This window comes from Vanessa cardui, chromosome 29 (genome assembly GCF_905220365.1).
Source record: "Vanessa cardui chromosome 29, ilVanCard2.1, whole genome shotgun sequence".
NCBI classification, from domain to species: Eukaryota; Metazoa; Arthropoda; class Insecta; order Lepidoptera; family Nymphalidae; genus Vanessa; species Vanessa cardui.
The window spans coordinates 4,615,814-4,631,217 of NC_061151.1; the positions used below are offsets into that span (position 1 = coordinate 4,615,814).

Here is a 15,404-nt window from a genome sequence, read left to right on the forward strand (position 1 = left end):
GTAACAAAGTTCCGCAAATTTGAGAAAACAATAACAAAATTAGTTCAATTGTCACCAAATATGCCATAAATAAAATGTGGTTTGTTGAAAAAACAGTTTGACAATCTATGATTATCCTTAATAAGTGAACAAGCCTAGCGTGTCGCCGGCATTACGAAAGACATTTTTTTTCTAAAATAAAAAAATATATTAATTTTAACGGGCCACTTAAAAACTCAGTAGCTTATCGCTTGAAGATTGCACACAATTAGTTTGAATGAATAATTTAGCCTAGTTTTTAAGATATCACTGAAATTCTTAGAACAAGCCTAGCGTGTTCGCGGCGTGGCTATAGAAATTCGCATGAACACGCTAGGCGTGTCGCTGGCACTGAACGTGTTAACAAACATGTACATATATGTGAAGATAGTCATACTATATTTTTTTATTCACTTTAAATTATTGATGAACAACGTACAAACTGCTAGTTAAATCCTGACCCATCAAACAAGAACAATATCTAGAAGAAAATAAACTCTAAATTATATCTCTTTTGAAAATGTATAACAGGATCATAAAAAAAACCACAAAAATAAATTTTTCATTTATTTATTTTTTTAATATTAACCAATGATCTCTTAAGCAAATACAGTATAGCGCAGCAGATCGTAATGTACAAGATCCGGTCTCGAACAGAACACCACATACATACAGATGTTAGTACATAATTATATATAGATAAACACTCGCAGACCGACAAATAGCAGTTATAATATATTACAAATTATTTCACGAACACTTCAAAATATATCAATGAGATTTATTGATGTTTACGAATTTATATATTATAATAAAAACTATATTATATACAGGTTAATTAAATAAAAAAAAATAAGCACAGATAATATAGAATATAACTGAGAAAAGAAAAAATTAGCTAACTTTTTTTTTGTGGGTCAATTATATAAATTCTAAACATCAATATCAAGACCTGAAAACATTTTTGCCCTTAACAATTACTGAGTACAAAATTACACTCTTTTTTTAATTAAAATATATTTAAACCTTATAACATTCGAATGAAGGCAACCTTTACAAATGATAATTGCATTGTTTCGAATTTTTTAAAGCCATAAACAATACGATTTACTTTTTTTGATAAAAAAAACTTAACATCGTAACAATAATCCAATAAATATTAAAAAAAATACACCAACAAAGAAATATTTTGTAAAGCCATGACTATGTGAGTAAATTAAATGATCTATATCAAACAATGTTGCTATTATAAAAAAAAAAAACAATAATCGTTCTATTTCATTCATCCATTCAATATCAACTTTTATTTATAATTTTAACATTTTCAAGCATTTTACATATTTTCTCTTAATACAAAAAGCATTTATGATATGTGATGAGAGTGTACATATTATGAATTTACGATTTATCAAGACAATGGGAATGGTTTACAGTTTTTTTTTTAATAACTTAAGCAAAGATTTAAAATTTTGCCGCCAAAAAATATATTGTTATACGGTATACCACACTAATTTTGTATAATTTAAAATCAGAATACGTTTATTTTTAAAATGAAAGCATTATTTCACGAGAAAAAATCTCAAATTCAGCGGCAAACACATTCATAACAAAAAAAAAATTAAGACAATTTAAATATTATAGTAAAAAATATACAATAATACGAATAAATGTACTATCTAATGAAACTGTAATTAATTAAAAATATTAACATTAAAGTTATGGGCTATATCTGTGTAAACATGCACTTCGAAAAAAAAAACAAAAACGCATTTTTTTTTTAATATCCGTTTGAAAACTTGCAAAGATACGACACATCCGTACAAATTCAAGCAAATATAGCCCAAAGACTGTACATAAAAAAATATTATTTTTTTTTTAACATGATCCTTACAAACAACCGTTATTATTTTAATTTATGTGCGCATTCAATCATCCACGCGGTTACTAATTACATACAATTAACTATATATTATTTACATGGGAACATTTTGCGTTACATACAAATTGTAATGTATAATGTGTAAAAAAAATTTTTTTTTTTGAAAGACCTAAATTTTACTCTACCCATTATTGACGCAATATCAAGAATTCATCTTTATTAATAAATGAATATAGAGGTATATTAATAATAATTAAATGAAAAAAAATACTAAACCAATATACATAAAACTCATATTAGAAAATGTAGCACATTCCAAAAAAAATATATTATGATTATATAACTAACTGTATATTTAATTTAATAAAATAAGATTAATCTTATTAATATTTAATGCTGATTTAAAAAATATATATAAGAATAATAAGCCAATAGAATGCTTACACACAATACATTACAAATTGCCGTGACATATGAAAAAAAAAAACAGAAACGCATCAACAATAACATAGGCGATTAATAATAAACCTTACAGCGACCGCGTAAGGTACATAATAGCCTGTGTTTATACAATTTCAATACATTACACTAAATTGTATATCATTAACCCGCAGAGTTAATTCAACCTTACAACAAATAGTTGACTATTATTATATTTAAATGACTATTTCATTGAAACCGTGTATACAATTGAAAAACTATGTGATTTGGACAGTGATTTGACTAGATTTAATTGGCTCTGACTATTTTTTAAATTTCGAACGTGTAAATGAACGCATGCATATCCAATTTAACTTTTTTTAAATATATACAAAATACTTTCACTACCGCTCGACGGCGAAATTTATTACTCCTTTAAAAAAAAAAAATATTCCATTGTAATAGATATTCAAACTGTTAGCACATCATAATAAGTCGACCATCGAAAACGCAATCCATAGACAATTTTGATTTTTATTTATAAAGGATGATTAATTTAAAACTTTTTTTTGATATATATATTTTTTTATATGGCAATACTCATACGTCATTTGCACTTGTTTTTCTTCAGCTAAAGTGCAAACTAATCACTTACAAACTATTACATAAGCTAACTTAACGGCAGTAGGACGCGGGTTATTCTTAAATACATTGATAAATTGCAAAAATACTGCATTAATTTGAGGCCCCTAATTAAAATAGCGTAAATCAGTTCATGCATTTTATATACTTTTTTTTTTTTAAATATATGGCCGGTTTCAGTATGTATTTCTTTTCAAACACATAAATATAAGCTTACTTATATACTGGTATTATATAAAAAACATTTTCCTAAATGCGTCGTTTTATGTGTTAAAGGTTTTCCGTTTGTAAATGAATCGAAGATATACAGGATGTTTTCTTTTATGCAATCGAGTAACTTTTTTTTTTAATCGAGAGTCATAGTACGACACAACTTAGATGTCGCATCGGCAAAATTCGTAAAACCGATCACATCCGAATTGAGTACGCTATCCCAAATCATCAATAATTATTTCTTATGTGGATGTCTTTACACAAACGTAATAACTTGTAATATTATATGACCTAATATATTCGTCAATTTGACACGTCACTGACGCGAGAATCTATAGCGACGAATAGCGTCGAATGGCGCGATAGGGAGCTATTTCTATTGTTTTATTTTCATTTCATTGCATTTTCCGACGCTACATATAAGTTGTGTCGTACTATACTATGTTTTATGCTAAAGCTATGTCATTAAGGATGGATATATCTGTTTATTGGAATAGGACGAATCGTGGCAGTTATTAGGAAACATTTTTTCGTAAACAAATTTAATTATTTAATGCACATTATGATTATTATGATTTCATTATTTAAATTTCTTTTCTAAGGTGCGAAAATTATTTATTAAAATTATTTTTCTATTAATTCAGTAACCATTTAACTACTGTTTATAAAATATTGATTTTTTTTATTGAATCGAAAATCTATAGAAGATTTTTAAATTAAGTTACACTGATTCAGCACCCTTGGACAACCTTCAACACTACAAAGACGCTTTAACCCCTCAAAATCCAAAATCTCACGCGATGGATGTGGTCGGGGGATCCCGGGAGAAGTCCCGGCGGGACTCCCGGAGGGAGTTGTTTCTCCGGAGTTCGTCTTTGATCGAACTTTCCCGGGAATCGAGGCCTCGGCGGGGCGATGAAGTTGCGTCCCGGCATTCGGAAGATGACCGCTTCGTATGAGTACCTGCCCCGAGAAAATTGATGAGATCAAACAATATTTCACTTATCGATGAATGGTGATCCACAGTTGATGATGTGAAGAGCTGAGATAACCCAGTGGTTAGAACGCGTGCATCTTAACCAATTATATCAGGTTCAAACCCCCAAGCACCACTGAATATTCTTTTGCCTAATATTTATTTATAATTCATCTCTTGCTCGGCGGTGAAGGAAAACATCGTGAGGAAACCTGCGTGTGTCTAATTACATAGGAATTCTATCAAATGAGTACTCCACCGATCCGCATTGGAACAGCGTGGTAGAATATGTTCCAAACCCTCTCCTTATAGAAGAGGAGGCCTTATTCCAGCAGCGGGAAATTTACAGTCTGTTACTTTACTTTTTTTACTAGTACAGATCAATGCCAGGATCAAGTGTGTGATTGAGTGTGTTTATATAAAATCACAAGAGTGCACTTACACATGCACTTTATTTGTGCAATGTGACATAAATTTAAACATCGTGAGGACACCTGCATGTGTCTAATTTCGTCGAAATTCTGCCAATGTGTACTCCACCAACTCGCATTGGAACAGCGTGATGAATATGTTCCGAACCTTCTCAAAGGGAGAGGAGCAGGGCCGTATTTAGGGGAGGGCAACCGGGGCAACTGCCCTGGGGCCTCCACATGAGACAGTTTTCAGCAAGTTTACAAATACTGAGATATAGTCAAATTAAAATAATGTTACTATGTAATATTTTAAAAGTTACCGATACAAATACGAAACAAATCATAGCTTACTGATTGAAATAAAATAAAATAACATAAAAAAAAATTCATAATAATATAATTATGTCTATATGGGTGTTCACGCTTCTGTTTGTCTAGGGCCCTCACTTCTATGTGGCCCCGGGGCCTCCAGACCTGTAAATCCGACTCTGGAGAGGAGGCCTCAGCCCAGGAGTTTCCTGTGTGTGTGCGTGCGTGTGTGTGTGTGTGTCTGTGTGTTTGTGTGTGTGTGTTTGTGTGTTTGTGTGTGTGTGTGTGTGCGTGCGTGCGTGCTTGCGTGCGTGCGTGCGTGCGTGCGTGCGTGCGTGCGTGCGTGCGTGCGTGTGTATGTCTGTGTGTGTGTGTGTGTGTGTGTGTGTGTGTGTGTGTGTGTGCGTGTGCGTGTGTGTGAATGTGTGTGTGCGTGTGCGTGTGTGTGTTTGTGTGTGTGTGTGTGTCTGTGTGTGTGCGTGTGTGTGTGTGTGGTGCACTCACCGGGCAGGTCCCTGCCGCAGCTCATGATCTCGTGGTCGAGGGAGGCGGATGCTGGGTCGGCGGCGCGCCGGCCGCGCACGCCTTGCTGCAATCCCAAGACTGATTGTATGCGTATTGTGTTGTCCACTTGCGATCACACCCTTAATACTTCTTTATACTGTTGTCTTAAATTTTCGCGATTACACATTGAAATAAAACTAGCTATAACGGATTTAGCACACAACGGGTAGTCTACCCGTGACCACGGACGCTGCAAAGTGCTCGAAACGTCGGGATGTTAAAAATAATTAATATACGCGATTCAAATCCGTTATAGCTAGTTTTACTTCTTTATACTCCCAACATCCCAATGACAAAAAGGCTTAAGATCATTGAAGCAAATTTTCAGAATGAAAAGTTATGTAAAACGTCTTTAATATAAAATTAATATGAAATCATTTCATGCAATATAATTTAAATTTAATACAACTAATAGAACATATAACATTTATAATAATTTAAAAATCGTCAAACTTAATAACGATAGAATACATTTTTTTTGTTGACAGTACAATCATAAATTCGATTATCAAAACTGATATTAAATTCGAAAAAAGAGAATTAAATTTTATTAAATAATACATTGTATGTAGAGCTCATATGTATTATAAAGGCATACATAGTCAAAATACATATTGTACTGTAATTATTACAGTGTTTTGTTTTGCTAACCCTATCCTAGAAGGTCAGAAACAACATATGTACGATTAACAGCAATTGCTTAAGCTCGCATACTAACTAACCTAGCATAATTTTTTTTATGGAATAGCTTGGCGGACGAGCATATGGGCCACCTGATGGTAAGTGGTCACCATCACCCATGGACAATGACGCTGTAAGAAATATTAACAATTCCTTACATCGTCAATGCGCCACCAACCTGGGGAACTAAGATGCTATGTCTCTTGTACCTGTAATTACACTGGCTCACTCACCCTTCAAACCGGAACACAACAATACTGGGTACTGTTGTTTAGCGGTAGAATATCTGATGAGTGGGTGGTACCTACCCAGGCGGGCTTGCACAAAGCCCTACCACCAAGTAAAATAATTGAAAAACTTGACCAGCTATATAGGTATTTAAATATCATAATAATTAGTAAGCATAAGAAATGGTATTTGGACCAGAGACATATCATAACCTTTGTTAAAGAAAGAGCCTACTTTAGGATACTTTTTATCAAGTCATTACTTACTTTATATCCACTGGAACCGCTGGTAACGGATGAACTGGAACCAAGAGCGTGGCTACCGTTCTGGAAGAAAAACGTAACAAGTTTAAAAACGCCCGATGGTTGATAAACTCTTTTCACTCGATATATAAGTACTGTATAATCATAGTGATCTAAAATTATATTTATTTTACAGTAAAGGTTTTATTAAGAATATGTGTATTCGTTTAGATTTAATTTGAACTTCCATTGGTCGTCAATCACGTCATCGGCTAGGATAGTCCAATCACGAATCAGATTAACCCTTTCACCGCCAGACTTTTTACCGATTGGCGTGCCCCCAGCGCCCGGCACATTTAACAATAAAATAATACCTACAACAAATAGGGTTGTGGGTACATTTTTTTATTTTGATGTCGATATTTCGCTACAATAATGATATTGTATTTACGAGCTTGGTTAACCAACAACTACATACATACTTACCTACTACAGTATACTCTACTACTACTACTGAATGAAAATTTAAAAAATGATACATTACAATTATTATTATAATTTTTATACATCTAAGTCGACAAACAAGCGTAGGGCTCACCTGATGGTAAGTGACAACCGTAGCTTGTAACACTAAAAAAGCACCTCAAGCGCATTGCCGAACATTAAATACCTTGAACAATACCTTTAGAAATTGAATATATAATAGACAGGGTTTTGTGTCGGATAAATCCGACTCAGGCGGAATGAGCCCGAAATGTTTTGTCGGATAAATCCGACTCTGGCGGTGAAAGGGTTAAAGCAAATAAGGTTATATAGGATCTACATTTCAAACTGATAGTAAATTTACACACTTGCTGTACTTGAAAAACATATGGCTTTTTAAAATTAGGACGAGATCGAAATTGGTGGACAATGATTTCAATTAGACAACTGCTATTTTCATCAAGACTTCTTTGATGATTAAAGGTAAAAAAAATACTTGTTTGGAAAGAAACATGGTCAAACGTGTAGGCAAAAGTATCTCAACATTTCAGCCTAGTGATACTCCTATAAGAACAGATTCAAAGGCAACGCAAGATATTTCAAAGCCATAATTATTTGTCCTGAGTTTAGTTAACGACAACAATGCTGACCTGATCTAACTGGTCGATGGAAGTGTGGCTCGTCGGACTCTTGACGGCGTCGAAGACCGACGAGTCGCTGTCGTGGTCGGACTGCTGGTGCGGCGTCTCGGGGCTGTCCGGAATCTCCGCGGCTGCTGGGAGTACGGTCAACATTGTAATTGTACGCGCCGACAGTGTGTGTAGTGCGCGAAACGTCAAGTGGGAGGGGCGCTGGTCGGGCGGGTGTGTGTGCGTGCGTGTGTGCGTTACCGTGCGGCGCCAGCGCGCGGCGGGAGGGGCGCGGGTCGGGCGGGTGTGTGTGTGTGCGTGCGTGTGTGCGTTACCGTGCGGCGCCAGCGCGCGGCGGGAGGGGCGCGGGTCGGGCGGGTGTGTGTGTGTGCGTGCGTGTGTGCGTTACCGTGCGGCGCCAGCGCGCGGCGGGAGGGGCGCGGGTCGGGCGGGTGTGTGTGCGTGCGTGTGTGCGTTACCGTGCGGCGCCAGCGCGCGGCGGGAGGGGCGCGGGTCGGGCGGGTGTGTGTGTGTGCGTGCGTGTGTGCGTTACCGTGCGGCGCCAGCGCGCGGCGGGAGGGGCGCGGGTCGGGCGGGTGTGTGTGTGTGCGTTACCGTGCGGCGCCAGCGCGCGGCGGGAGGGGCGCGGGTCGGGCGGGTGTGTGTGTGTGCGTTACCGTGCGGCGCCAGCGCGCGGCGGGAGGGGCGCGGGTCGGGCGGGTGTGTGTGTGTGCGTGCGTGTGTGCGTTACCGTGCGGCGCCAGCGCGCGGCGGGAGGGGCGCGGGTCGGGCGGGTGTGTGTGTGTGCGTGCGTGTGTGCGTTACCGTGCGGCGCCAGCGCGCGGCGGGAGGGGCGCGGGTCGGGCGGGTGTGTGTGTGTGCGTGCGTGTGTGCGTTACCGTGCGGCGCCAGCGCGCGGCGGGAGGGGCGCGGGTCGGGCGGGTGTGTGTGTGTGCGTGCGTGTGTGCGTTACCGTGCGGCGCCAGCGCGCGGCGGGAGGGGCGCGGGTCGGGCGGGTGTGTGTGCGTGCGTGTGTGCGTTACCGTGCGGCGCCAGCGCGCGGCGGGAGGGGCGCGGGTCGGGCGGGTGTGTGTGTGTGCGTGCGTGTGTGCGTTACCGTGCGGCGCCAGCGCGCGGCGGGAGGGGCGCGGGTCGGGCGGGTGTGTGTGTGTGCGTTACCGTGCGGCGCCAGCGCGCGGCGGGAGGGGCGCGGGTCGGGCGGGTGTGTGTGTGTGCGTTACCGTGCGGCGCCAGCGCGCGGCGGGAGGGGCGCGGGTCGGGCGGGTGTGTGTGTGTGCGTGCGTGTGTGCGTTACCGTGCGGCGCCAGCGCGCGGCGGGAGGGGCGCGGGTCGGGCGGGTGTGTGTGTGTGCGTGCGTGTGTGCGTTACCGTGCGGCGCCAGCGCGCGGCGGGAGGGGCGCGGGTCGGGCGGGTGTGTGTGTGTGCGTGCGTGTGTGCGTTACCGTGCGGCGCCAGCGCGCGGCGGGAGGGGCGCGGGTCGGGCGGGTGTGTGTGTGTGCGTGCGTGTGTGCGTTACCGTGCGGCGCCAGCGCGCGGCGGGAGGGGCGCGGGTCGGGCGGGTGTGTGTGTGTGCGTGCGTGTGTGCGTTACCGTGCGGCGCCAGCGCGCGGCGGGAGGGGCGCGGGTCGGGCGGGTGCGGCGGCGCGAGTCTGGCGGCGCCGGGCGCGCGACACACGGCCGCCTGCACCACCTCGCACACGCGCCGGAAGCGCCGGATGTTGCCTACGAGAACAGAAACTTGCGTTTAATGTTTGACATACATATTATGTTAGATATTACTATATTGTAATTGAAATGTTACATAAGTATAAACTAATCTTATAACTATCTCATGGTCATATATTGATGTCGTCCTGACCAATTTCATCAGAAAATCATTCTCAAAGGGATCAGCCTAACTATCCAGGACATATTAGTGCATAAGTGTGTGCGCAAATGCACTCTCTATTCACTTACTCCTGAATCTGACACGAATTGAAAGAATTCAGACGCTGAACTAATGCCAGCATGCACGAGAATGATACATAACACATTTTGCTGTTCTCTTGACCTAACAATATAGCTATGAAGACTTTTGTTCACTGTAAGTAACATAGTCACCAAGTTCGGTGTAATTGAGATCTTAGTATTATTTTATTCTTATTCCCTTGACACCGATCTGGATTCCTTGCACGAATACCAACAATTAATTAAGAACAATCGTAAGACTTTCCGAAGCTATAGTCAATATGGGTCCCACAGGGATCAATTCTTAGTCCATTTCTCTTTCTCACTTATATAAATGACTTGCCATTTCTGGTAAGTAATAAGTAAGAAATAGTAGGCTTGTTGATAACATAAGGAATTTATATAAATGATTATACGAAAGAAGGTTATTTTAGAAATGGAAAGATATTAATCGAAATATATCAAATAATAATTTTTTTTAATTAACATTAAATTTTCTTTATTTGATTGATTATGTTATGGCGTTATTATTTAAATATGGTTTCGGAAATGTGATTTGACACTGCACGATACTTTTTAGAAGGTTAATTATAAATGTTACTGCAATATCATCAATATACTCCTGTGTGATCAAAGTTTTTTGTATCTTCAACGCTGACCTTTGCTACCCCACAGATTCAACAAAGAGATCGTTTGAATCAAATCATTCTAAATTGTCTGCTAAATATTTCCAAAATTCTATACAGAGTCAATAACACGAATACGAGATTCCGAAATATATTTTTTCCATACAAAATGTTAGTGTAATTCTTAAAACTATATCAAGATTTGAAAACTCACCAGACAGCAGGGTAAATGTTATTGCATATAAATACTCCTTGCCATTCTCACCGGGAGCTTTGGTTATTGTTGATATATCGACCTGGAAAATAAACGGATCATGTTTACAAAAAAGTAATCTTACTTATCGATATTTATTTAAATATATATTAATGGTCAGTATGACAGGTGACCCAAAAGTTACAACACATGAAGATAGCATATTTTTCGTTTTAACTTTATTCTACTATGAAGGAAAACGTAAGGAAACCTCCGTTAATCAGATGATAATCTACCACATATCAAGTACTGTATTACTATGGATTTGATAATTGTAAAACATACCATGATCATGGAACATATTTACCTGAAACCTGACGTGCCTCTGAAACATCGCCGGCGCGTTCGAGCCGCGCTTGTATTCAACACGAAACGACATCGGACTGAGAACGCTGTGGGACAACTCCGCTATCTGAAATTTAACCATAGACAAAATAATCAAAAATCTAAACTTTTAATTTCAACTTGCTATAGATTAAATACAGATCTGTAGCAGAACGATTCAATGTCTTTAATAAAGCATACTAGCAGATTTAGTGCAATACTGATTGATACAAAAAATACTACAGATTTTGTTAATTTACGACATCACATTGCAAACTTCTAAAATTATCAGTGTTTCTTTACTATGTTGTCAATGTACTATATACAAAAACGTTCCTCTCGAATCACTCTATTATTGAAAAAAAAAACCGCATCAAAATCCGTTGGGATTTGAAAGATCTAAACGTATATAGGGACCAGCGACCTGCCTCGGCTACGCACGGGTCCAATACATATACTAAGTATACAACAGAATTCGTTTAGTATCAGTGTTTTTTTACTATATATTTCATGTCCATATACAAAAACCTTACTCTCGAATCACTCTATTACTCTATTAAAAAAACCGCATCAAAATCTGTTGCGTGATTTCAAAGATCTAAGCATACATATAGACAGACAGCGGTAAGCGTCTTTGTTTTATATGTCCATGTATTATATACAAAAAGCCTCCTCTCGAATCTATTAAAAAAAAGGCATACGCATTAAAATCCGTTGCGTAATAAGCTATTTGACTGGTTTTTAAAATCCATATTACATTATTCAGTAGAGGTTAAGGAACCCAGTAAGAGTAGATTTCTTTTATTTCTAGTACATATTTGCCGAAAAATATCATATTAAAAATTCCATATTTAAATAACGCGCGAAAACGATACTTGAACAATACGGCGCAGTAATGGAATCGGTGACGTCACTTGCCTGTATTTTAATCTGTGGTACATATAGTAGGCAATCAAGGTTAACAAACAAGTGACTTCATCATAAGCCCGGCCAATCAGGAGCGTTTTGTGTCACGTGACAATCTTTTAATAAAATAAATTTTTATTAAGGGATTTTTGTATAAATTAAGTATTATTTTCAACTTTCGTTAATAAATAACCATTTTTAAACTCACAATGTATACTGATTACAATAAATTACACTTTATTTTTCGCATTGTCAAATAGCGTATTACGAAACTGGGACGGGCCGCTAGTAATATCAGAAAGCATACATATAAAAAACTATGTATATACATATAAAAATAAATAATAAATAAATAAAAATAAAAAAGCCATTTATTCTACTACTCATTTTTGCAGTTACAATACAATACACTTTCATTTATCAATAATCTAATTTGTGGTATTAAATTTAAAACTTAACATTTACATTTTTGCTTAATTTAAAAGTCATATAAATTCAATAGATAAAAGATGAATAAATAAATAATTATTTACATATTTTGGAAATATAAATATTTACACTAAATTGTCGTAATCATTTTTTACAAAAACTTATTTGCATTATACAATTTCATGATTATTATCATTGATACGCATATATATATATACACTTAAAACTTTTATATATACTTACACTTAAAAAAGCATGTATCAAGTCAGCCTTGACGGTCGCCAGGGGTTTCCCCTTGACGAGAGCCGTGAAGGTTTCCTCTTTATCAGCTGACAGCAACAGGGAACCGAACCAGGACCGTTTCGTTAGCTCGGGCGACGACTCCGGAGTCAGGTGGACTTCTTCGGACGACGCTGGAATATATTTTGTCTCTTTTATAATTTATTATAACATATATAAGTAACTTGACTCATTGGTCTAGAGGGTATAAATTCGCATACCCTGGGTTCAATATTCAATATCCATATCAATATATCCAATGGATCTATAAAGGTATTGTGTCTAAAAATTCTTTTTGTTTACTCGGTGGGAGGGCTTTGTGCAAGCCCGTCTGGGTAGGTACCACCCACTCACCAGTTATTCTACCGCCAAATAACAGTACTCAGTACTGTTGTGTTCCGGTTTAAAGGGTGAGTGAGCCAGTGTAACTACAGGCACAAGGGACATAAAATCTTAGTTCCCAAGGTTGGTGGCACATTGACGATGTGAGGAATAGTTAATCTTTCTTACAGCGTCATTGTCTATGGGCGATGGTGACCACATACCATCAGGTGGCCCATATGCTCGTCCGCCAACCTATAACATAAAAAATACCCTTATGCCTTAAAGTTATTAGTAGCATCCTAGAACCTGATAGAAGTCACACTACCGTGCCTCGGACAACACGTAAAGGCTTTAGTACTGCACCAGACCTCACTCTGGTCTGTCCAGATTGCCTTATCAATTATGAATGCTATTTTATATGCAATTTAACAATATCGAAGTCAATTTATGAGACAACATCACATACATTACTCTGATCTCAATGTAAGTAGCTGAAGCACTTGTGTTATGGAAATCAGAAGTAACGACGGTACCACAAACACCCAGACCCAAGACAACATAGAAAACTAATGGTAATCTACATCGACTCGGCCGGGAATCGAACCCGGGACCTCAGAGTGGCGTACCCATGAGAACCGGTGTACACACCACTCGACCATGGAGGTCGGCAATTATATGGTCATTTAGTCTTACTCTGCATTTTCCTCCGGTGGAACCTCGGCGATCCCAGGAATGAGTTCTTGATGGTGGCCAGACGGGCGCGCCAGGGCGCCGCCGCCCCTCCGCCCGCTGCTGACGCTGCGCACAAAGGATTTTATGTGTCTTGGACCTCAGTGTTGTGGTCTACGACCATCTCTTTATTAGAGCACATCACAGTACGTATAGTACGACACAAATTAGATGTAGCATCGGAAAATGCAATGGAATGAAAATAAAACCGATTACTGCCGATTTACACGACCAATAGAAATAGCTCCCTATCGCGCCATTCGATGCTATTCGTCGCTATAGATTCTCGCGTCAGAGAAAGCAAGTGCATGTACATCGACGTGACAAATTGACGAATATATTCGGTCATATGATATTACAAGTTATTACGTTTGTGTAAAGATCATATTCGCGTGAGAAATTAATATTGATAATTTGGTATAGCGTACTCAATTCGGATGTGATCGGTTTTACGAATTTTGCCGATGCGACATCTAAGTTGTGTCGTACTATACATTACTATACTAAACTGTACGCCAGGATTACGGCATTGTTACAATAATATACTGTTTCATACTCAACATAACTGTGCTATATGTATATGATACTAGTTGTCGCCCGCAGTTTCGCTCGCGGTTTAGGGTGTTCGTTGTCATGTGTCAGGCAAATTATATATAAATATGAGACAACATCACATACATTACTCTGATTCCAATGTAAGTAGCTAAAGCACTTGTGTTATGGACATCAGAAGTGACGACGGTACCACAAACACCCAGACCCAAGACAACATAGAAAACTTATGGTAATCTACATCGACTCGGCCGGGAATCGAACCCGGGATCTCAGAGTGGCGTACCTATGAAAACCGGTGTGCACACTACTCGACCATGGAGGTCGTCATATCATGTTATCATAAATATCAATAAATAGCCTGTCCTTTCTTGGAAATCAGGTTTGATGCACAGGAAATTTCATCAAATTCGGTTCAGCGGTTTGATTGTGAAAGAGCGACAGACAGACAGACAAAGTTATTAAAGTATGTCATTAGTTCTTCATCATAATTGTGTAATATGGCATTTTATTATGAGGTAGTATTATATTAAGAAACATAGTTTTGGTAAAATTATAATTAAAAAGTCACACCAGATACAATCATGGAAGAAATGATTATCATTTGTTACACGATGGTGACCATTGACAGTGACCACTTACCATCAACATACTGGCTTAAGAAGAAATAAAAATTCTCACATGGTATAGTGCCCAAATTAGGGAATAGGGACGTCTGAACTGGAGCTTGGGTCGTTCCTGGCCCTGGGAGCGATGACCTCTCTCGCACTGGAAAAAACAACAATTTATATATATAACAACAACAACAAACAACAACAGCCTGTAAATTTCCCACTGCTGGGCTAAATACTCCCTTTAAGGAGAAGGTTTGGAACATATTCCAATGCGGGTTGGTGGAATACACATGTGGCAGAATTTCGATGAAATTAGACACTTGCAAATTTCCTTAAGCACGTGAATATTCAGTGGTGCCTTTCTGGATTTGAACCCGCAATCATCGGTTAAGATGCACGCGTTCTAACCACTGGACCATCTCGGCTCACATACAATAAATGTTAGAAATAAAACAGTACTGACCTCTATGGGATTGCGACGGGCTGTGTGGTCGGACAGCCACAGACGACCCTATTATTGGCGATTCGTTTATTATTATAACCGCTTCCCCTGGCTCACCAGCTGTTAGGGAAAAAAAATATTGAGTTACTGCTGAAAAATTACTAAACTAACGTCACTTAGAGGTTCGCATGTGCGGCGTAGGAGTGGGGATTTAGAAGATGCCGTATGTTAAGTCTACTTGGTGGTAGGGCTTTGTGCAAG

The 15,404-nt window shown here is 39.0% G+C and overlaps 1 protein-coding gene across 1 annotated transcript in view; it reads right to left on the minus strand.

Annotated features, from left to right (window-relative positions):
- Nucleotides 1-3,504: 3,504 nt before the first annotated feature.
- The window catches only part of LOC124541986 (serine/threonine-protein kinase BRSK2), a 64,349-nt gene continuing 52,449 nt past the window's right edge, over nt 3,505-15,404 (minus strand). Inside the window, exons 15-25 of the mRNA XM_047119931.1 lie at nt 15,165-15,263; nt 14,769-14,855; nt 13,500-13,604; nt 12,447-12,616; nt 10,852-10,956; nt 10,506-10,587; nt 9,309-9,440; nt 7,719-7,840; nt 6,610-6,669; nt 5,375-5,459; nt 3,505-4,135 (exon numbers count right to left, since the gene is read on the minus strand). Of these exons, the coding sequence (XP_046975887.1) occupies nt 3,966-4,135; nt 5,375-5,459; nt 6,610-6,669; nt 7,719-7,840; nt 9,309-9,440; nt 10,506-10,587; nt 10,852-10,956; nt 12,447-12,616; nt 13,500-13,604; nt 14,769-14,855; nt 15,165-15,263 (1,217 nt within the window). The 3' untranslated portion in view covers nt 3,505-3,965. The remainder of the gene's footprint in view (nt 4,136-5,374; nt 5,460-6,609; nt 6,670-7,718; nt 7,841-9,308; nt 9,441-10,505; nt 10,588-10,851; nt 10,957-12,446; nt 12,617-13,499; nt 13,605-14,768; nt 14,856-15,164; nt 15,264-15,404) is intronic.